Below are 22,758 nucleotides of genomic sequence, written 5' to 3'. Positions count from 1 at the left end.
CAACTCGTTCGGGTAATGCCGACAGCGCGTCAGGAACAGGTTGTATCGCAGCGAGGACATCATCGAAACCAACGGCAGTCTCGAGGCGACGCTGAGTGTGTATATCGCCGTGGAGAGGAGGCACAACGCTGATCTGCACTTGGTGACGAGCCATTGCAGTCAAGTACGGGATTATCGAGGTCATCATGTGATCGACCGATGCCTCCGTACTTTCAGCCAGCATGGCGCGCAGCGAATCTTCGGTGAGTGGTGGTGGACCACCAGCTGGGGCAGGAGGAGCAGCAGGAGCCATCTCCGCGGATTCAGCGACGACGGGGAGTGCTGCAGGAGCTACCGCAGGGAGTGAAAAGTCTGGGGCAGGAAGCGCCGAAGGACCAGTTGATGACGCCGCTGTCGGAGGAAGTGTAGCAGACTGAGGGACGTTCGAACCCTCGGCCTTGCCCTCCTGAGAAACAAGTCGAGTAATGCGAGATGATGAGCAAGGTGCCGATGATTCAAGAGAAGGATGAGCTGACGTACCTCCAGCTGTTCACGTTCGCGACGTCTACGAGGATTGAGACGCTGAAAAGCGTCGGACACGGCTCGATTCAGACGCTTGGACATACGGTGGCGAGATGGTGAATTGAAGAATGAAGAAATGTCACAACGGGCACCAGTACCGTGGCTTCCATTGCGACAGGGGCAGTTGTGGTGTAGTGATTTCTCCGTGGTTGCGGATTATCACCCGTCGACAAAGACGTGACACCGCCCAAGTTGTTCAAGCGACGAACCCTCGGTCGGGTGATGTACGGAGACGCCAAGGTGCAAGGGACTCGACGGCGTCACCTCCGAGTTTTCAACAAGTATCGGATACGGCCCTATGTCACTGAATCCAGGCTGTCCTTATTATTAATAATGGACTGGCCGGATTCGCATTCAGCGGACCATCTACGGTACGAGCCCTCAGTGGCGGTTGGGATGAGTTCGCGGAATACTCAGCGACCTTTGGAAGACACGTTCACCGTCTGGGGCAGGGCGCGGACCGTTAAAGATGCTCATGCGACGGTGCAGACGACGCTTGGCAAGCAAGAAGATCCATAACGGATCACTGTTCACTTGATATTTGTATACTTGATTAGGACTTCTTATTAGGAATAGACCCGAAAGGGTAAGCTTAAATACAGAACAGAATTTCCACTCAAGCACACAGAGCGACGTCCGGCTTCAAGGTAAGCGTCAGGTCAAGCTTGTTTGAGTGTGTTATGCCTGTCGGTGAACTCGAAGCTCTGTAGCGAGGGTTCATCCGGCAAGGCCAAGAGACTTTGTGTATTGGCCGATTATTATCGGGAGGTTTTACGTGACGGCTTATTGTTGCCTATTTGCACGACTGGGAGTGCTTGAATTGCCTCCCTTTTATTTCTTCCAGCCGAGTGTTGAACACTCGGTGATCTCGTAAAAGGCTTACCCGTGCCTGGTACCCTTCCGCTGTTGGGACCACGAGGATTCAAAACACCTGCTAGCTTTGCTCGTGCTAGTAGCGTGTTCTTATTTTACTGGTTGGCCTATATAAGTAGTTTACAAGGTCCAGTTTGTCCCGGTGCAAGGGCAGAACTGGGGTCTTCAGGTCCGCCCGAACGATCGTTTACTATCCTAGTAGACGTATTGTTGTGGGAATATCCTAACTACATCTGTAGCTAGAGTTCACGTGGGATTTCCAACACCACAACAAGCACCATGTCAGCTCGTCCATCTGCATATGCTGACGTCGAACAGCAGTGGATGGGCGCAGCCGACTCTGGGGACGTAACCACATGCCACAATCTGCTGGCCATCAATCCGCATTTGTTCAATGCTCGACTCCATCGGCCTCAAGTATGATACTATCGTGACTCAACTAACAGATACATGTACACTTCTCCGACTTTGAAATACCTATAAGTGATGCACAGCTCTGCATTTTGCCGTGTGGATAGGCCATAGCGCCGCGGTCCAGTTTATCATCAACCACGGCGCTGGCGAATATTTATCAAGCGGGGAATGATACAACGAGCGAGCAATTTAACAAAAGCAGATACAAACGCAGTGATTGTCTAAAATAAATAACTCACTTTCTAGTTTGCAGAACCAATAAGCTATGCACCTAGCAAACACCGACGCGTGCCCTGCCACAAGCGCGCCCCGACTCTTTTGGTAGAGCACACGACGGTAGCTTCTGCTGGGGAGATAGAAGTGAGATCTTGGAGGTTGTCACGCGTAGACAGATTATAATTTGCATGTTCTGACGGCGTCGATTGCTTTTGTGGTAACAGGCGTTTATCCGGTCAAGACGCGCTTAGTACCTGCTACTCGGTCAATGCAAGAGTGCAGGTATTGTCTATTTAGTGAATATTGCTGACATTTTCGATGATGACGCTTGTTCAATTGTTGTGATGATGCAGTGTATGTAAACGATGAAAGTGCTGGCTACGTAGTCGAGCAGAGCATAGGCATGGTGAGCTTATCCCAATTGAGTTCTAAACTCACTCGCACACGAATGTTTTCCAACAATTTCGCTATATATTTGTCTCAATTACCTATCACTGACATCTCTGTACAATTCCGCGCACTAGAATTTACTATTCTTGATCATTAACAAATACTAACCACAAATTATTTGCTCCCTACCCCAGAGATGTGCTCATGATGAAGCGATTGGGCTGATCTTGAAGGTCACTCGGGTCGCGTAATTATGGTCAGTATTGTAATTCGAAAAATGTTATGATGATCTGAGCTCATTGATCCTCAACCTTTCTTATCATTAGCAGAATCACTACCTACTGCTTCAACAGTGAGATAATATTCTTATTATGCATTAAGGATTATCTACTATCTTCAGCTTAGTTTATGCTCTCTTTCTCGTACTCAGCTCGTTTTCGCAGGCAGTAAAAGGGCATTCACCAGCGACGTACATGCCTGGTACAATTCCTACACTCACTTATTCTCCTTCTGCTAGCGGTGTCGTGCATCTTTGAGCGTTGTGGCCAGTCTGGTTGCAACGGCTGCATGGGTACGGTTCCCGTTTGAGCGCGCTAGCTCCCTTCACCTGCGCTGAAAAACTATGATATTGCCTTACTCTCGCCATGGCAGTCAGCATCCGAAGGCAGCTCTTAATTTAAATGTGTACGCATAGTCGGAATAAAAGAACCTGCACATTCACCACGGTTCTGTGTTCTTTCGAGTCATGTTGAGAGCTCTGCGACTTCTTTCGATCGCTTGATTGAACCCCCAGCTTGGTGATACAGGGGTGGAGGTTTGATTTGGTGTGTCTGTTTGAGATCATCATAAAGAGGAAGCCGGATCGTAATTTTCTCTACCGCCTCCCAGTATTTCGAAACTGTGTACGCATGGTGGAAGTATCATTTGATGTCATAGGTTGGAAGTTCACTGTTCTTCTGCTTAGATCGCCAAACAGCTACTGCCTGCATATGACGACAAGGAAATTGCAACTGCTCTGAAACAGTACAACGCGTGCATGTTCCGTAGTCAATGTTGAGTTCATAGAGATGAGCGTCTCCACCAGCACTGCGGCTATCGAAAGCATCGAAGACGTAGAAAATTGATTGTTCTCCCTGCAACCTATGACGACAAGCAATTTGCAACTGCTCTGAAACAGTACAACGCGTGCATGTTCCGTTGTCAATGTTGAGTTCATAGAGATGAGCGTCTCCACCAACACTGCGGCTATCGAAAGCATCGAAGACGTAGAAAATTGATTGTTCTCCCTGCAACACAACGGTCTGGTGAGCAACCAGAACCTTTTCCTGATTGAACTCCTTTAAAAACGTGAGGAGTGACGTCACAATTTACAGCCTTCCGGCTATTGACAAGCTCTTTACGCTTCAAAAATAACTTTGAGAGCTCGTGTACAGTAATACATTAACGATCCTAGCATAAGTTGATTTCGCACTCGACCCCACAAGAGACCGTTGTTCTCTCCTTCACTCGCGCTAGTGGTGCGAATACCAAACAACGGCAGCCTGTCACCATGTTTGGGGACAGCAGACCAGTTCTCCGTAAGCCATTTGGTTTCTTCAAGTGTTGTTCTCATATTTCCGACGACACACCAATCTATGGGATGTATACCACAAAGGTAACTCCAGAGATGTTCATCAACGACTTCATCTGCAACAATTTTTGAAATTCCTTTAAAGTACTTCACCGCAATTCTTGTTTTGATGTGATCATATCCTTCAGACGTCGAAGCACCTTGAAGCGCCAAAATATCATTCTTTACGGGCTGTAAGTTTAACTTCAGAGACTTGAACTTGTCCATCATGTTAAATCTAATGTGCACTGTACAGAATTTCAGATCTTTTATACCGAGGCGTAGCAATAGCGCTTGAGCAGATAATTGTTTACCTCAGTCGCAAAAGGAAGGACAGATGTGCATATTCATGTCAGCGACAACGCAGTTGCAAAACAAAACATGCCAAATTGTCGACGGTCTATATGTTAATGTAGGCTACTGCAATCGGGATGTGTTGTTTGTTACCGTCTTTACCAATGATAATCAAGCAAATGTCATTGTATAACGGGTTTTTCATATGCGCACCGTCGCACTCAAAAACAGGTAGCAATGTGTCCGGAATGCTCACAAAACTGGCGGTTAGCGAGGAAAGCCCGATAAAATCTACCTTGTGAGTCCAGCTGACAACATACCCGGGAACCAGGGTGTTTACTGGCGAAGTCGCTAAAAAAAAAGGAAAGTGACCATACTCAGCTACAGGATCAATTCTGACGTTGTTTTTAGCTTGTCAATAGTACGATAAGCCATCGCGGGCTACTTCGAAATGTCAATACCATGAATTCCACTCATGTTGTTCACTACCCGTGCCAGTGGTGTACTGTGTCCATCTAGAATTTCTCCACGAAAGCCTGGATGCTCTAATAAAAATTTGGTTGTCAATACCGCCACACCGGGACAGAGTTGATCGTGGTTTATCTTCATTTTGGAATTTACCACGATCCAATTGGAGCATGCGAATGTTTGTTGTTGGCGGCTTACGCTGTTTCTTGATCACTGTTTCTGTACTTTTTGATGGTCGTTTGCGCAACAAAGCAATGCAACCAGTTTAATGCTCGGAACACAACCACTTGATATGAGTTCCGCCACCTCCCTTCTTCCATTCAGCACTTTTATTACTGTTAAACGCGTAGTACTTGACAAATGAGCCCGCCGTCTCCAAGTCCGCAAAGTGTAAATATTTTTCAGGCTCAGCATAGCCGAATCATGCTTTGAAATCGAGCTGGTGGGATTTCTGCTGCAAGGAACTCATCGCGAGATCGTTTTAAATTGTCTTGTCGAGAAGTCACCTTACATCTTGTCGAGAAGTCATCTTTGATCCCTAAACTATTTTTTTATAAGGCTTAAACCTTAAAGATTTTCAACTTACCACTGTTATTTATTTTAGACCAATCAATGCGTGTGTGTCTGTTTTGCATGGTCTCTGATAAATTGCTCGTTCGTTGTATCATCCTAATAATGTATCATCCTGATAAGTTGTGGTCATTCAAAAAATTTATCTCCATTTACGGGCCCTCGAAATGACGATACAGTTTGGAGTGTTGTGAGCTCAATATTTTTTCAATTTTTTAACATTCAAGTGTTTTTTTAAGGCCCTTGTTAAAAGCAACTGAATAAGTACGTTTTTTCGCAGGAAATCTAAGCCAAATGTCTCAGTTCAGGTTAAGTGCGAAAATCAATAGTCATCTCGATAACTCTATATGGTTCGAAAGTATCATTTTGTTTTGCGTAGTCTCCTATTGATAAATATCGAGAGATGCCCAGCACCAAATTTATTTCACCATTTCAAGTTCCTAACTTCTTCTGCACTTTTCAAAAATACCTAGACGGGCATAACAGCACTGCAGATCGATGTCATGCGAATCTGTATACAGAAAATTAGACCCAGGGTGCTGCTGTGTTCGCGTTGCATTGACGTTCAGTCGCTTGTAGCGGTAGGCTTGATCACTTCGGCTAACTTATCTTTGAAGTCTCAATCGTTACATGTACTGTTTCCCTTCAGATGGCCATCTCCAAGCGCCAACAAGTGCGCAATCGATCTGCGGACCGAGGCATTGACACAAGCGTGCTGGATATGCTACTGAAATAAGACGCTTGTGTGGACCAGCCAGACGAGGTGCAACCTCCGTAATTAACGTACACACCCTCTTCTCCTTTTGACACCCTACTATCATGTGCGATGGTCTTCCAGTGCGGAGATACAGCTCTACTCAACGCCGTCGAGTACGGCCTCACCAAGCACGTAGAGAAGCTGCTCGCCCATGGTGCAGATGCCAACGCGTTAGACACCAACGGCCGAAGCGCCATGGACATCGCCGGGGAGCATGGATTCGTGGACATCATCAACGTGCTGGCCAAAAATTGCCCCGGTTTGGTGAAATCTGTCGGAGTATTGCTCAATCTCCTTCCACAATTATAGAAAAGAGTTATGGTGTATGCAGGACTCGAAACTAACACACGTGTGCTGTCTGTTGATCTGGATGCTGACGCTCGTGATGGCAGTTCGCCACGAATATGCGGAGAACCTGAAGACGCTCTACGATCGTGTACACGATAAAATGTCCAATGTAGACGGCGCAGAGGTGCACGAACTGAGGCTGATTAAATGTGCTTTACCCAACCATTAACCCGACGCTCCTGCCCTTGTTTGAGTCTACAGCTAGGAGGGCGTCTTTAAAACATCGCGACCGGATACAATGCTTCATCATGTGCTCTGTTTCTACTGCAGCGTGGCACTCCGATGGACTGGACCAATGCCAAGGGTGAAAATGCAATTCAAGTTGCATGTGCTCGTGGCCGTCCAGAGATTCTCGAGATGCTGGTACTCCTGACATTGACAGCTGTGCTCAACCACCCTTCCATGAAGATGGATGTTCTTCAAAACTGCGAAAACAGTTTCAGCTTCCTACGTGACGATAACGTACGTAACGAAGTAATCATGTGTCATGATATTGACTGCTTACTAATGATGAGTACATTAAGTATTCGGCAGTCCTTTCCGTTTTTCGTCGCAGCGAAAATGCCCGCACATCTGGAGGTCATGGAAGTGCTCATTCGTCATAGCGCTAAGCTTCATTTCCCCACTCGTCAAAGCTGAGACACGGTACGAACAATCTCTTACTGTGATATTGGAAAGAAGAGCTCGTTCATCGTTGGTTGGAGTGTACCGCTTCTGGCGTCCTGGTTGATGCGTGTGGCAGCTGGAAAAGTGTCGAATCTGCTCTTGGATCTTGCAAGCTCTAAGGCCATTCGCCACATGGTGAGACTCTTTTGCTGTTTTCAGCATCCTCTTTATTATAAGCTTATACGTGTTTGTACCTGTAGCAGCTCCGCCGTGTCATCCAGTCGCTCACTGTGCGACGACACACGTACGACGCGCTTCTATTTACGCTGACCATTCTCTTCACGCCACAAGCTGTGGACGTGGGGCAGGTGTTGTACAAATGTAGTTCCGCGATGGCTTGCTTCAGTTCAGATAATCTGTGTTTGATTCACAATTGTTTAGTGTTCAAACGGTGGATGCTGCGAGGTCAAGTCAACTCTCGTGACCCAGAAACTGGTCACAGACGCGCGCAGCTTGTGACGTCGTTCACTAACCCTCATAAGCCGTTCTAGGAAAAGAAGTAGGCGTGGAAAGGAAAGAATCAATCTCTATTTATCTGTTTTCTTCGAGATTGTGTGTCATGGTCGGCACCGTGTCGTGTGGCGTTCCGCTGTTGACACCAGATTTTAAACACGGGGTCTCGTGCGTTGTATGTCGGTCGTAGACGATCGAACGCAGTTCTGAGGGAGGCATCGGTAAGGGCATGGTGAGCACTCCTTAATTCAAACCGGAGACTGAACAGCTTCATAGACGGGAGGCTTGACAGGGATATCCACGACAGGTGACAGAGCCACAGCATCGCACTTTGCTTCCATGACGACGACGTCGTGCGCTTCAATGACGCGTCCAGAGTGTCGAAATTTGATGATCAGAGCCACTTGGATGACGCTGAGCACTACGCCTAAAGCGTTGGGAGTGAGTACGAACATGTCGTCGGCCAAGATACCGTTGAGCACCCAGATGGACCCGTTGACGAGGTTCACACAGCACATGGTGGCTGGAAGAGAAGCCGCCGACTTGGTCTGTAGCACGAGCTTCATCGTCTGCAAGGGCGACGCGTAGAGGGCGATATTGATGACCACAGCAATGTAGCCCGTGATCTTTTCCTGGACGCTGGACGAGAGGTGGATGACGTCCGTCTTGCAGAGCACCGCGAAGAGCAGCCCCAGCATGACCCAAGAACCTGTGACGGCACCCATTTTGTGAAGAGTGGGACGGTCGGCGCTCCAGCGGTAGAAGACGAGCGAGAACGCCAGCGACGTGAGCGCCCCGAAGGCGTTGAGGGACATGACGGGGAAGTAGGTTTCACTCAGGTAGCCGTACACGGACCAGGTGAAGCAGTTGACGCCCAGCATGAGCACGGGCAGTACGCGTACTTCACCTGTGCGTTTCTCCGAGTGGATTCGTCGGAAATCCGGGAAGGACGAGAAGAGCAGGATAATGGTCGTCACGGTGCCCGCGGCGTTGACGATGTTAAGCGCAAGCATCTCGGAGTCAGGGGGGAGGATGAAAAATGAGGCTCCGTCCGCGTAGATCACCTGGTTCAGGTGATCGGCTATAGTGCAGACAGGCAACCACAGCGAAGCGGTGTATCAAGCTGGACCCAGGGCCATTCGTTTCGCTTGCACGCTCATCCTCTCTGGCGACACTTTTCGTTTACATTGCCGGTCGATACGCTGGACTGCCGCGACTTGGCAGAGCGTTACCTTAGCGCGAGTAAGATGTCGCGCTCGGCGTTGCTGCTTCCCGGTCGTCCTGGCTGGAGACTGGATATTAACAGCACGGTGGCACGTGCTGACGTCTGACGCGAGCCTCGCATCTCCAGTGGCTTTGGGATATTTGGCTTGGAGCTGCTGTCGGCAAACTTTGGCGCGTGGGTGACGTTGGCCTCGGGGACGTTCTCGAGGCAGATGAGGACAGTCGCAGTGCCTTTGTAATACACAGCGTATCGCTTGAAGTTGAGTCGCGACAGCGCGAAGCTCGTGCAGGCACAGGTCCTCGAAGTGAAGATGACTCTGCAGCCCTCAGGCTGAGCCTCCTTTAAGTGAACTATTCGGATCCGCGACGAAGGAAACGGCTTCGAGTTGGTTGGGCTATTTTTGATGCGTTGAGGGAAGTAATGGCGCTGAACGGTTCTCTTGCTTGTCGACGTAGCGGTGCCCGTTCAAGACAGTCAGTATTAAAAGCTTGTACGGTACCGAATGGTGATGTTCACCTCTATGTTGACGTGGCCAAGCATGTACGTAATATCACTTGAACTTGAGAGTTGACTCGACGGCGGCCAATAACTTCATGTACATGTAGTGCCCCGCACGAGCGTGTACAACCTAAGCTACGTGTCAGGCATGAACGCACACCGGCGAAATGAAGCAGAAAAATTCAATACACGACTCAAAGCTTGCTCCCACGCCTAAGCACACTCAGAGCTTAAACTGCACGGTCTTCCATACCCAGCAGCCACCTCCACGCTCTGCGATCCGTAACTACCGGGCAACAACGAAATTACGACTCCTCTGTGTGACGGCGCCACAAGCGAAGTCAGGGAACTCGGTTCCGGCAGAACACGGGTCCTTGTACTGCGACCTTGATACTCAACTCGTCCGGCTTTGAAGTAGACGTGATGATCGGCAGCGGCCGAGAGCGCTCCGGGCGTAGCACCGCCTGGAATCGCGGCGGGTATACGAGGTACAGAGCCACCTGAAGAGCGCCCAGCATCGTGCCTAGCGCGTTGGGCGTGAGAACGAACATATCGTTCTGGCCGATGGCCAACGCAGACCAGAGTGCGCCAGCTACGAGGTTGGCTACGCACAGCTCGATGGGCAGCGACGCCGCCGACTTGGTGCGGATAACCTTGCCCAAGGTCTCCAAAGGCGACGCGAACAGGAAGATGTTGCAAATGACGCACACAGAGCCGAGCGTGGCTACGACCTCATCCGGGTGCTGGTAGATGGCACCGCACACCCCGAGGACGGCGTAGCTGGTGACCAGCAGCATGGCCGTGCCAGCACCGACCCAGAGTCGGCGCGCGTAGATTTGCTGCTCTGTGGAGCCCCAGCGCACGTAAATGGCGGAGAAAATGAGACTGGTGCAGACGCCGAAAGCGTTGACCACGACCAGGGGAAAGATGCTGTCGGCCACGCAGCCGTAGACACACCACATGAAGGCGTTGCAAAAGAGCATGACCACAGGCAGCAGCGACACGTTTCCAGGCGAGCGCCGGCGCTGGATGCGGCGGAACTCCGGCCATGGAGACACGTAGAGCGCCACAGAGGAGCACGTGGCCAGGACACGCAGCAAATTAAAGGCCAGCGTCACTGCCAACGATGGGAACGGCGCCACAGTGGAGCCTGTCAAAGTTTGACTCCAGCCGTCATCAAAACGCAGGGTCAACCAAATGGTACCACTTAAACGGTACAAGCTGAAGTGCAGTGTAATTAAGGCCCTTGCAAGCATCGAGATGGAAGTAATTCCGATAACGTTCGTCATGGCCACAAAATCACGTCCATGGCCTTGTCGTTGCTGCGTTGATAGGATGATCGCTTTGCGTACGTGTACGTGTGATGGCCTCGACGATTTATGGGGGTTTTATTTGCGTTCAGTCCCTTGTAATCGAAGTTTTTCTATTTGCAGGAAGGCCGAGAGTGCGATTGTCCAGGCATATCGTTATAAAAAACCGATAAGATTCGCTGTTGAGAATGCCGTGAATCGTGCAACAAATAGGCATCAGGGGAGGTGATTCAGACATTCCTCAACACACTACCAGGACTGAAGAACACAGCTAGTGTTTGTCTGCCACCGTCACGGCCACACTTCACCTCTACACAACAAGTACAGACCCCCCCCCCTCTCTGGACAACGATATGCTCGCTCTCTCCATAGTCAACGTCGTAGCGACGATCACGTCCGTGGCTCTCTGTTTGTCGCCGTATCCAGATTTCCGACGCATTCACACACAAAAGAGCACCGGCGAGGTTCGCATTCTTCCAGTGGTGATGCTGTGCTGCAACTGCGTGTTGTGGGCTCTCTATGGCCTCAGCAGCGGCAACTACTTTCCCGTCATGTCCATCAACATATTCGGCATCGTTACAACAGTCACCTTCTCTGCGATTTTCTATCGTTGGTCAGCCCATCGGACCACACTAAACAAGATGGCAGGGTGTACCGGTCTCGGACTTTGCACAGTTATACTTTTCACAGTGCTCGCAATGACTGGAGTCGTCCCTGTGTCGACTGCTCAACTCCAAGAAATTATCGGCTACTGTGCTGTTTCTATCAATATTTGCCTCTACGCTGCCCCCCTGCAGACCATGAAGCTCGTGATAACCACCAAGTCGTCTGCTTCGCTACCGATCACCATGTGCGTTGTCAACTTGTTCAACGGAACGCTGTGGTGTATGTACGCGATCCTCAGCAACGACATGTTTGTCCTCACCCCAAATTCTCTGGGTGTGGTCATGTGCATCGTCCAAGTGAGTTTGGCGGTCATGTATTTACCAAAGAAGCACGAGTCTGGACTAGTGAAGGTGGTAGCTCAGGTAAAAGCCTCATCCGAGACGACCGAAGATGTTGTCAAGATTGAGCCTTTGAATCGAGCCAGGAGTGAAATGGTGCTTGCTGTCACTACCTGCGCCGAAGCTGTAGCCATCGAGTTTGCACGCTCCAAGTCGTGCCGAGCCGTCGCAACACCTCAAATACCTCAAACAGCTTAGACTATTTCACAAATCGACTTTTTCGAGAGGTTTTCACTTTGCCTAAATTACCTCGTCTCCAATTTGAGGACCAGATATGCTCAAATCATTGACAAGCTCCGGCGTGCCGAAATGCGAGGCATAGAACACCTCCCACAGTTGCCGCAGCAACCATTTCTTCAACGTACTGCAAATAGTACGACATAGTGTACCATTTGTCCAGGTTTCCTCGAGCATACGTCTCCAGCGATTTCAGCTTCTCCGGCGTGATCTTGGAACGGCCATTACCAGTGAAACCCATGATTGATTTCAACTTGGTAAGAGCGCGGTGTGCACGTCGACTACAGAGCTTCGCATTTGTTGCCTTGCTTGGATCTTTGTGAAAGAGAGATTTGAACCAACTGAAAGTGCTACGAACTGCCGCTCTCTCCTCACTGAAATTCAGTGCTCCGGTGCAGAATCGAGACGGTGGAGGGTGCTGCCACCTTGATAAAGTGGAGAGACTGATGGACGGCCTCTAGCATTTGTGCAGTTAAGAAACTTGCAATGACGGCGATTGTCACCAGGAAATGGCGCAGTCCTGTACGCATGATCGAAGGTCAGGTCAAACTGATTTATCAGTATCAGTAAAAAAGCTTTAGAGAGCTTGCTGGCGATTAGGGAATGAGAAGTTTGAGCGTGAGATCTCTGCAGATGGCAGTCGGAACCCGACTCGGATAGGTTATGTCTGATCGTCACTTTACGATCCCAAAGAGGTTTATGGGACTTTCAGCAAAGCCAATTTCTTGCTGCCTGACAACCCTTTTCGAAATGTCTCGCTTTGAAATTTAGTTTATTAAAACTAGACATAGGAGACTGTTTCTAAATCAATAAGTTAAAAAGTAGACGAAGCTTTAGAACTTCGAGCCCTTGTATAATCTGTGCTAATTTAAAAAAAAATGTTTTAGAAGTAGAGTGCATGTAGCTCTTAGTTTTGGAGCTCAGTAAAAATCTCTTTATTAATATAAAAGAAACAAAAGGTCGAAGACTGCATCGGTGATCTATCCGACATTAAATGTTAATAAATTTTATTAACTTCAAAGTTAATTACATCCAGAATGCCTGAATATTTCGCGCTACGCAATTACTGCTGTATTCGATATCAAGTGGGGTCTCCCGTTCTCAGCATCCTGATTATCTTTCCCGTCGTTGGTTAAGAATTTTTTTTTAAGTCGTAGGCATGCAGCGGATTCAAGAATTCGTTCTGCGTAGTTTTGCGTAAAAATAAACCTTTTTCTTCGGTGTCTGAGCCAACGCCAATTTCCACCTTCGTCTCAATTTGAGGCGTGCCACCCATGCCGACCATTTCCAGTTTTGCTGGTAATCAAGCACGTCGTTTTCGGCTTGACGTTGTCAGCAAATTGACTCTCGTCTTCACTAGAGAAAAAATGGCAGCTATCCTCGGTATGCTCCGGGTGCTCACGACCGTCGCTGCTCTCCTAGTGGGTCTGTCGCCGCTGCCGGACTTTTATCGTATTCACAAGACACAGACGACTGGTGAGGTTTCAATTCTACCGATCACTCTGCTATTCTGCAACTGCGTCATGTGGGCCATCTATGGCTGCTGGACGAACAACATTTTCCCTGTAGTGGCTTGTAACGTCTATGGCATGACCACGTCCATCGTCTTCAGCTCGATCTACTACCGCTGGAGCGCTGATCGCGCCTCCGTTCACAAGATCTGGAGTCATGCGGCGTATGTTTTGGCAGCTGGTACGTTCTACCTGATCCTCGGGAGCTGTGGAGTGACCAACCAAACACACGATCAAGTGGCTTCATCTTTCGGATTCATCGCTGTGGCCATCAATATCGCGCTGTATGCGTCACCGCTAGCTGGTATGAAGAAGGTGATTGAGACCAAGGATGCGTCCTCATTGCCTATCACCATCAGTGTCGTCTTCCTGGGGAATGCAGCGTTGTGGGTAGTCTACGCTCTCGCTGCTGGTGACGTGTTCGTCATGGTGCCTAACATGCTCGGTATGATCCTCTGTGCGGCTCAAGTGGCGCTCTACGTTAAGTATCGTCCAACCGGTGGCGAGGCTACGGATGGAGCTACCAGCTTTAACAAGAGCAAGCTGCTGGAGGGTCCTCAAGGACTCTGGGACCACTTGGTTCGCTGGCTTAAGAACCCGCTTGGCTACGAGCTGCTCAGGTCCCCAGTGGCCCCCCTTCCGAGATAAGCGTTGGTAGGGATGCACGGATAGCGCAATGCTCTCTATCTTAAACAGGCACGCAGTATTGAAAGGATTGAGTTGGCTCCTCTTGCAATGTGTACTACTTGTCTTTCGTGCTCAACACGTACTTCAACCACGCAGAACTGGGTCACTGAAGGATGAGCCGGTGGATTTCATGCGCTGGATGGTGACCAGCTTCCTCGGACAAGATGTTGGAGACGTTGCGGTCAGCAAGAGGAGGCACCTTTTTCGGATCGCGAGAGTGCCCACCAGCATGGTAGGCTTTATAATTTGCTTAGAGGGAGGCTGAGAGAACAGTCGAGCTCAGTTCTTCTTTTTCTTCCACCACTCCATACCCGATATCGATCCAATCTACATGTACTACATTACCACCCCACACTCTCGTGATCCTGGAAAACGGGACGATATTAGAGATTAATTTAAAATCGTGCAGGGAAACGACATGTACGCCACGTCGTCGACTGTCTGAGCCACTCGCGTGCTTTGGGTTATGAGCTGGTTTTATCGTTCAACTGAACTGCGCCCAGTCCTTCCGTTGCAAGCAAACGGAATATGCGTACGCCATCGCATTAATCGTTTAGTCGAGGTAATTGTCGACGCTTTCCAGCCAAGCTTTCCTCATTCAGCGAGTGACTTGGAGCGCTCAGCACATAAAACAGTGTAGAGTTGAAGCCGGCACTCATCGCCTTGTCGGGCCACGTGACCGAAACGATGCTCCCAGCGGTACGCGCTTCCCGCTGGCAACTGAAGCCGGATCCAGCGTGGCCTACCGACGATCAAATGACTGGAGCGCAACCCAAAGCGTGCGAGACCTTTACGATTCCGTCCTTTGACAGTGTCCGGCATCAACTCACTCACAAACGCACCCGCTTCCACTTGCAGTCGTAAGGAGTATCCTATAGGAACCATGTCGACATTCGTTCTGATACTTCGTGTACTCACCACCGCCACCGCCATTCTTGTGAGTATTGCCCCGCTTCCTGATTTCTGGCACATTCACAAGAACCGCGCAACCGGCGAAGTCTCAATCCTTCCGGTCGTCACTCTCTTAGCCAACTGCTACATGTGGGTCCTGTATGCGTATCTGGTGAACAACATTTTCCCACTCTTCGCCGTGACGCTGTTTGGTATCGCAACGTCCACCGTCTTCATTTGTATCTACTACCGCTGGACGAAGGACCGTCTGTATGTCGTCAAGGTCTGCGGTATCGCTTTGACACTACTGGCCGTTGGAACGCTTTACTATATCCTCGCAACGAATGATGTCACGAACCAGTCAGAGGCAGCAGTGGAGAAAACCCTCGGCTTCATCGCCATCGCGTTCGACCTGGTGCTGTATGCTTCCCCTCTGGAAACAATGAAGACGGTCGTACAGACCAAGAACGCGTCGTCCTTGCCCATTTCCATTAGCGCTACTTTTCTCCTGAACGCCGTGCTGTGGGTCGTCTTCGCCGTGGCAGTGAGCGACATGTTCGTGCTGGTGCCAAACGCCATCGGGACGTTCCTGTGCTCCATCCAAGTTGTGCTCTACATCATATACCGTCCAGGACGCATTGATGTACCGAAGAGCTCGGTCGATGCCGTCAAAGAAAACCACCCAATCGAGCGTGACATTGCCATCCACGTGGACAAAAATGTCGAGTACGAGGGACTGAGTTCGCCCATGTCGATAGCCTTGCTTCCTAAGCGAGCAGCCTACAGTAGATATTACCTAATAAAAGTTGTTTGTAAAGCACTGTTTTGTTTTCTAAAGCGAGGGCGTTTTGTGAATTAAATTTAAATGATAGCCTACCGTTAGTCACAAATATTATGACATTTTAGTTGTATAGCCTGGTGCTGCACTGGTCGCCATAGTTGAGTGGAAGCGGTTGAAACTGCAGCCACGGCAGCAACTTCGACGACAAGCGAAGCGGATCAATCTTGCGATGATCATTCTCAACATCTTCATGGTGCTTGGAGAAAATGAATCAGTTTCATATCCGTTACGACGGCCATGTGACCGAGTGGCGACTAGTGGAAAAGGTATCCGTCGCGTGACAATTTAAACTTGTTCTTGGATAATTGTTCCTTCAAAAAAGAACTGCAACACTTGTTCTACCGATAGCAGCAAGAAGGAGCAGGAGCACTCAAGGTTTGTATGTGAAGTACTATGTAGTAGCCCGTCTTTGTTAAACAAAGTGAGCCATCGCATCGGCCTCGTCTGGACGTCGACGGCTCGCTTTGCTCACTTTCGATCTCACCGCAACAAAAGCAACAACTCAAAGCCAATCATGACGATCCTGCTCGAGTCTTTGCGTGTGCTCACCACCTGCTCGTCGGTGCTGCTCAACGTGTCGCCGTGGCCAGAGTTCGCGCGCATCAATCGTCAACGCACACCCGGTCCGCTGACTGTGCTGCCCGTCGTCATGCTCTACTGCAACTCGTTCCTGTGGACCATGTACGGCTTCATGATAGGGCAGCTCTTCCCACTCTTCGCCACTTGCTCCTTGGGCCAGTGCACATGCGCGGGCTTCATCGCCATCTACTATCGTTGGAGTCCGGATCGGCCGGCGGTGCGTCGGCTCGTTGCCAAGGCTGGCTCCGTTATGGCGCTATGCATGTCGTACGTGATCCTTGGCGCGAACGAGTTCACCAACCAGTCTCGTGAACAGGTGATCACTACACTTGGTCTATTGTGCATCTCCGTCAATATCTGTCTCTACGCGTCACCGCTGGACACCATGAAGCGCGTGGTACAGACCAAGTCGGCGGCGTCGCTACCCATTTCACTGTGTTCCGTAAATCTGTTGAACGGGCTGCTCTGGGTGGCCTTCGGCCTCGTCGACGGCGACTACTTTGTGCTCACACCTAACACCATCGGCTCAGTGCGCAGCGCCGCGCAGGTGGCGCTTTACTTTACTTATTGCAACACGGACGAGTCTCGTCTGGAGGAGGAACAGATCCAGCCGCGCTGGAAGCTGTGAGCAAAACCAGTCGCGTAAGGTCGGCAAGCTCCTACGGTAGTCTGACAGAATTTGAACATATGGCCTGGCAGGTGAAGCTTGGACATAAATTCAGTATAAAAATTTACAATTTTCAAGTCAACTAAGGAGAAGGTTAGAGTACAATTCCTTAACCCCCCCCGCTGACGGCATGTGACCAAAAGGTGCGCCATGTCCTTTTTTTTCCACATATTGTATTTACAACATGTTAAAGACACTGAAATGCACAGGGTTAGGCTGAAAAATGCACAGAACACGCACGCAAAACTCCTCAGATTTGTCACAAAGGTTGCTCACCCTCGCCTCGTGTAACCCACCGATTTCATAAATTCGAGTAAAAGCAACGGGGACCAGAGATGGCCGACGCAAAACGCGTCGCGAGTCAGAAGCCTTCCTCGCCCGCCTGGAAGGCAAAAGCTCGGAGGATCGGGTGCGCTTGACTGCCCAACACACAGCATACCTGAACGGAGAGAGGGAGACGGATGCTGACTTCGGGAACGAGGCCGCGGGGGCAACGCAGACGACTACGGTGGCCGCGCCAACGACGAAGGTAAGGCAGACGACGACGGCTATGACTCGTGGACGATCCATTCCGGCGCTTCCGAGCCGACCACCTGTTGGAAAGACGGCGTCGTACATTGCAACGACAAAGAAGCTGCGGGCAGCGCGTATTGCAATTAAGGCCAAAGCGAAGAAAAATACCTGGAAAGGGGAAGAAGAAGATGACCAAGGCCCAGCGCGAAGCTTTGGCGAAGGAAAGGAACGCGCTCAAAGAAATGGAAGCTGTAGCCCGTGTGGAGTCTATATCCGCACGACGTGATGCCGAGAAAGAAAGGGAACGTGTGCACGTGGTCGACGAAAAACGCAGCGGGCTAAAGCGCGCCAAGCAGTGCTGAAAGCACTAGCAGCAGCAAGGAGGAAGGAATCGTCAAAGTCTCCTGCAGCGAAGAGGCAGAAGAAAACCGCCAGTCCGCACCTTGCTGAACTAGTTGAGGATTCAGATGCAGACGACGAGACTATGCTGTCTGCATCAAAGTACGTGATTCTCGACATGCTGAATATACTACATTCACTAATTGTATTCATGTTGTATCTGATGTTATGTTGTTTCAGATCACCACCAATACCAGTCGAAGCCATCCAACCAGACATCAAACGGCCAGGTAGCTCTGCGATGATATATATACTGCCTGTGTGAACGTATAGAAGATGTATATTGACGCGTGATGTGAACTACTTTGGGACAGGGTTTTGAATATGGATACGACTGATTCACTCACGTCTTCCGCTCCAGCTATGAATGCATCTGTTAAAGATTATGATAATGAAGCTTTCAACTCGGACTTGGATGGCGAAGGCGAAGATTCAGATGACTGGTATATTGACTTGTCTGTAAAGCACATGGACGATGCCCAGAGAGGATCAGATTCTGACAACGACCTGCTCAGCGAAGATGCAGATTAAATTCTTTCAAGTGATAGTGATGGTAGTTTGGACGGTGCAGCACTCCTTAATCGGGACAAGAGGAAAGTCCAAAGAGAGCTGGAGAAGCGACGTCTGCAGGCAGGTATCGGCAAGCTGCGACGTGACTGAAACACAACCTCAAACAATAGGAACACGCTGACATAAGACGAGATGCAAGCGCTCGCGCAGGATAATGAAGCTCTGAAGAAGATGCGAGTGGACGGCTGGGAGTTTGCTAAGGTTTGTGAGATGATGTATATACAACATGCAACTAATGTGGTATATGTTGTATGATGTTTAGATACCGCATCGCACCCAGAACGAGTAGAACCATACCCGAGTCTATACAGTGGTGACAATGGACCAACGGAGGCAGCGATTGAAGTAGCTGAGTCCCCGTTACAACTCTTCTTCTTCTTCATGCCTCGTCGGCTTTGGCGCCGGATAGCTACTGAGAGTAATCGATACTATCATCAGCATCTCAACGGACGGGTCGACAGAATACATGCGAAGCGAGTGGCCGATGATGCAGAGTTGACTAGGGAAGCTGTGATGTTGCGAGAGACCGAAAAACACAAGGACATAAAGCCAAAGGACATTGTACATTGTATCGAGCTCCTTATCGCGAGGATGTTGGTCCCTCACAAGCGCCGTTTTGCGGATCACTGGGGAGCGACCCGGGTACCAAAAGGCACATTTGGCGACTTTGTGGGATAGTCGCGCTTTGAGCGCATCATGCAAAACCTGCATTTACCGACAACACGGGCCTGAGAGCTGAAACGGACCGCGCCTGGAAAGTCTGCTCCGTAGTGGACACGCTACAGCAGACGTTTGCAAGGGGATATAACGTTACTCCCGTCGTGTCGTTCGACGAGGCCATGATTCCGTCAAGAAGTCGTCACAACGTGACCAGTCAATTTATTGGAATTTACGTGTTTTCTGCAACCGTGTAAAAAGTACATTTCAAGTCAAAACCGTAAGAACGGCGGAAGGCGTAAAATCTCGCACAAGATACTCCTGTCCATTTGAAACCGTCGCTTTTCTCACAATATTGTAAGCAATAGCGCGCTTTAACTGGGACACTGTTTTGATGCCAAACTGAGTAATTTTGTTGGTGCTGCAGACTTTTTACGGGCCACTGGTTACAAAAAATTGATCGGTTGCAAAAATACCGTTAATTCCGGTATGAAGCCCAAGCCCCACAAATGGGGCACAAAACGGTTTATGACATGCTGTGCTGACACAGCGAATTGTCTACGGTGCGTAGTTCGACGGCCTCCATCGTGGAGTATTTTGTTTTTTGGCTAAGTCTCACATGTTGTATTTGTCTACCTTGGAATGTTGTATTGTGCTGCATCAAAGTCTGAAATTATTTTGTGGAACTAAACAGCACTCAGACGAGCTCGGAGGTCAATCAGCGACCCGATTTTCAGCAGACCCGAACTCGGGCCCTGCAGCGGTTATCCGTAATCTGCATGTAGTTCTTCCGGCCTTAGAAGAAGGTGTCTACCACGCTGTGGTGACGGATCGCTTCTATACGTCGATCCAGCTAGCTTTGTAACCCCTGGCTCGGAATGTATACACGGTTGGCACTATACAGCCAAACAAGAAAGGGTTTCCGCCAGCCCTAGTGACCAAAGCAGCAGCTCGTCCAACTCATATTCCCCGCGGGACCAGAACGATCGCCGTCGCGAAGGGCTGCGATCTTCTACAGGTAATGCTTTGGTGGGACCGCCTTCCTGTCTACCTTCTCTCGACTGGCAGCAGTACATCTATTAACACCTGCGGTAAGTTACGTTTGGGTCGTGTTTTAGTGATGACGGCTTCCTAACTATGCTGTTGTTGTTGTACCATCGAAGGGCGGCATCTATGTGGCGGCAGAATGGAAATCATACCCTGCCCATCAGCGATGCGCGACTATCATCGCTGGATGGTCGGGGTTGATATCCACGACCAGCTAAGGCTACAGCGCTATTCGCTGCAGCTCTCGGTGCGCTTTCGAAAGTACTACAAGACGGTCTTCTTAGGCCTAGTCGACATGGCACTCGTGAATGTCTATATCATTTTCCGTGAGGATCGGAAAATGGCTGGTGAAGGTGCTGATCATGCCGAGATTTTAGCAGAGTTACAGGCGCAGCTTTTGCAGGTCACTTCGGCTGACTTCATTGTTGAGGTATATACTACATGTTTGCCGGCGATCATGTGGTAGATGTTGTATCGTATCTGACTCGTTTATTATTCTGCAAACATTTTCACCGGCACCTTCCGACGAAAATGTGGCCTCGATATCGGCTGCCCACAAATTGACCGAGTTTCCGGAGTGGACCCAGATCCGGGAAGGTGTTCGGAAGAGGCCACAGCACCAGTGCAATGTCTGCTCGATTCGCAAGCAGAAAATCGGCCAGCGCAGTGTAACGCGGTTCTATTGCGAGGCATGCAGCGACGTCAACAAGTAGCAAGTGTGACAGTGGCTTATGCAATCGTACTTTGACTAATTGGGCTTCTTCATGCACAGTGTCTACCTCTGTGATCGAGTCCGGCCGGGCCACTACCCAGGCAACACCATTACATGCCACCAAATCTGGCATGTCCTGTGAAAGAACGGAGAGGAGCGGCCTCACCCTCGTGTTGGTCGTGGAATCCAGATGCGCAGCCCGGCAAAGAAGCGCCGACGCGCCGCTAGTGATAGCGAAGAAGGCGGCGGTGCGGGGGAGGGAGGCGCTGGCAGCGGTACTGTGGAGGGGGGGGGGCGCTGGTTCCGACACTGATGGCGGCGCTGAAGAGATTGGTGGTGGGGAGGGATGTGCTGGAGAGGACGATAGCGAGTAAGTGTGGGCTTGTCGATGAATACCTAACCTGATTCAATATAAATGTGTTGCAACCATTGATGACTGTACACATAGCCATTGCACTTCGTACATGACATGTTCAAGCCCTGTAAAAGGGACACTTCTAATATGTTGGATATACGTCTTCTTCAGGTTTGTTGGCGCAGCGTGGGTGTCTTAGACAGCATGTAGATACATAGCGCTGCGAAGAAGCTCGCAATCAATGTATCACCGAGCGTCTGATCTTCCCGCAGTGCAGAAAACGTATTCGTACTTACGGAGGTCAATAAAAAATCTAATTTAGCCTATTTTTAACATGTTGTATATACAACATGTGGGGTGGCTAAAAATAGTCGTACGTGCGAAGGGGGGGGGGGGTAACCAGCTTCGTGAATTAAAGCCGGGGTTAGCTTGAATTTTTCCAAATATAATTCGAGCGACTAAAAGCAATTGGGGCTCGCTGCAAAATCCAGTCCACAGATTCTCCCTCATTTGAGATTTGCCAGAAGCAGTGAAAATGGATTTCCGCGCCCTTTAAACTGAACAAGCGAAGGTTGGCTGGATGTCAAAGCGTCCAACCGGACTATTTAATCTCCACATCTACACCCAGCCCGGCAATACGAAGAATGGCGTGCGAGACGAGGATTGCTTTGTCGGCGAGGAGGATCTTATGAAGTATCTTGATCGTCAAGGTTTCGATGCGCTTGCGATGTGCTGCGTTCTATTGATCTCTCCTCCCACTGTGATTTCCCTCGTGGAGCTACGTCGCCAACAGGAGAGGCGCAAGGACCGACTGGCCCTAAGCGTACCACGTGCGAGCACGCCGGACGAAGACGGTTGGTAATTCCCTATCATGTGTTTGTAATCATGTACTGATCAAAAATCATGTCTTATACTACTTATTATATCTGCTTATGCGAATCTGGCTCAGCAGACCAAACATCTGCAGCTCCCATGGTCGTAGCTGCGACGGAGACTGTTGGCGAGCCTGTAACCTCAGGGGCTGAACCGGAAGGGACTGCGCCTGCCGGGAGTGCGTCAGATGCGGCTGAGGACGCATGCGCTGGGGATAACGGCCCAGCGAATCCATACCAACGTGAGTGATTTTGCGACCGTTCACGCTGCCATGGTAGAGACGGCAACTGCTGCGAGAGTCGGAAATGCAGTTAGTGTGCCTGAGAGCGTGTCCAAGTTTAGCATGCCTGGCGCTCAACCTTCGAATGGCGACATCCCAAGGCAATTGTGAGGAATGAGGCGGGATTATGCTGTGTATTATGCACTTCTGCTAGATATTGACATTGGAGACACCAAGCGTAATTTGGCGGCCACGTTTGATGCTGCTGATTCGGAAGCAGAAGACGATGCTACTGGAGAGTCCGCGCTGGACCCGTCTGGGCTGTGTAACCATGATGGAGAAG

General features: G+C 49.9%; 6 protein-coding genes across 6 annotated transcripts; 4 read left to right on the top strand and 2 right to left on the bottom strand.

Moving 5' to 3' along the window:
- Nucleotides 1-6,221: 6,221 nt before the first annotated feature.
- PITG_05003 (uncharacterized protein) lies at nt 6,222-7,590 on the top strand (the record flags this gene model as incomplete). Its single annotated transcript, XM_002905640.1, has 6 exons — nt 6,222-6,411; nt 6,545-6,624; nt 6,771-6,962; nt 7,179-7,301; nt 7,367-7,410; nt 7,548-7,590. The coding sequence occupies 6 exons, from the start codon at nt 6,222-6,224 to the stop codon at nt 7,588-7,590; spliced, it is 672 nt and encodes a 223-aa protein (XP_002905686.1).
- Nucleotides 7,591-7,867: 277 nt separating this feature from the next.
- Nucleotides 7,868-9,384, bottom strand: PITG_05002 (MtN3-like protein; the record flags this gene model as incomplete). Its single annotated transcript, XM_002905639.1, has 4 exons — nt 7,868-8,700; nt 8,793-8,821; nt 8,852-9,160; nt 9,344-9,384. 4 exons carry the CDS (start codon nt 9,382-9,384, stop codon nt 7,868-7,870), a joined length of 1,212 nt encoding a protein of 403 aa, XP_002905685.1.
- Nucleotides 9,385-9,683: 299 nt separating this feature from the next.
- Nucleotides 9,684-10,631, bottom strand: PITG_05001 (MtN3-like protein; the record flags this gene model as incomplete). Its single annotated transcript, XM_002905638.1, has 1 exon — nt 9,684-10,631. The coding sequence occupies one exon, from the start codon at nt 10,629-10,631 to the stop codon at nt 9,684-9,686; it is 948 nt and encodes a 315-aa protein (XP_002905684.1).
- A 374-nt stretch (nt 10,632-11,005) lies between these two features.
- Nucleotides 11,006-11,854, top strand: PITG_05000 (MtN3-like protein; the record flags this gene model as incomplete). The annotated part of the gene is made up of 2 exons (XM_002905637.1): nt 11,006-11,614; nt 11,720-11,854. 2 exons carry the CDS (start codon nt 11,006-11,008, stop codon nt 11,852-11,854), a joined length of 744 nt encoding a protein of 247 aa, XP_002905683.1.
- Nucleotides 11,855-13,190: 1,336 nt separating this feature from the next.
- On the top strand, nt 13,191-14,442 carry PITG_04999 (MtN3-like protein; the record flags this gene model as incomplete). The annotated part of the gene is made up of 1 exon (XM_002905636.1): nt 13,191-14,442. The coding sequence occupies one exon, from the start codon at nt 13,261-13,263 to the stop codon at nt 14,050-14,052; it is 792 nt and encodes a 263-aa protein (XP_002905682.1).
- Nucleotides 14,443-16,337: 1,895 nt separating this feature from the next.
- Nucleotides 16,338-17,030, top strand: PITG_04998 (MtN3-like protein; the record flags this gene model as incomplete). The annotated part of the gene is made up of 1 exon (XM_002905635.1): nt 16,338-17,030. One exon carries the CDS (start codon nt 16,338-16,340, stop codon nt 17,028-17,030), a length of 693 nt encoding a protein of 230 aa, XP_002905681.1.
- Nucleotides 17,031-22,758: the final 5,728 nt, after the last annotated feature.

The sequence above is a fragment of the Phytophthora infestans genome, genomic scaffold (genome assembly GCF_000142945.1).
Source record: "Phytophthora infestans T30-4 supercont1.6 genomic scaffold, whole genome shotgun sequence".
NCBI lineage: Eukaryota > Oomycota > Peronosporomycetes > Peronosporales > Peronosporaceae > Phytophthora > Phytophthora infestans.
Note: the sequence above shows the minus strand (reverse complement) of the source record. Positions and strands in the feature narration are given on the sequence as shown.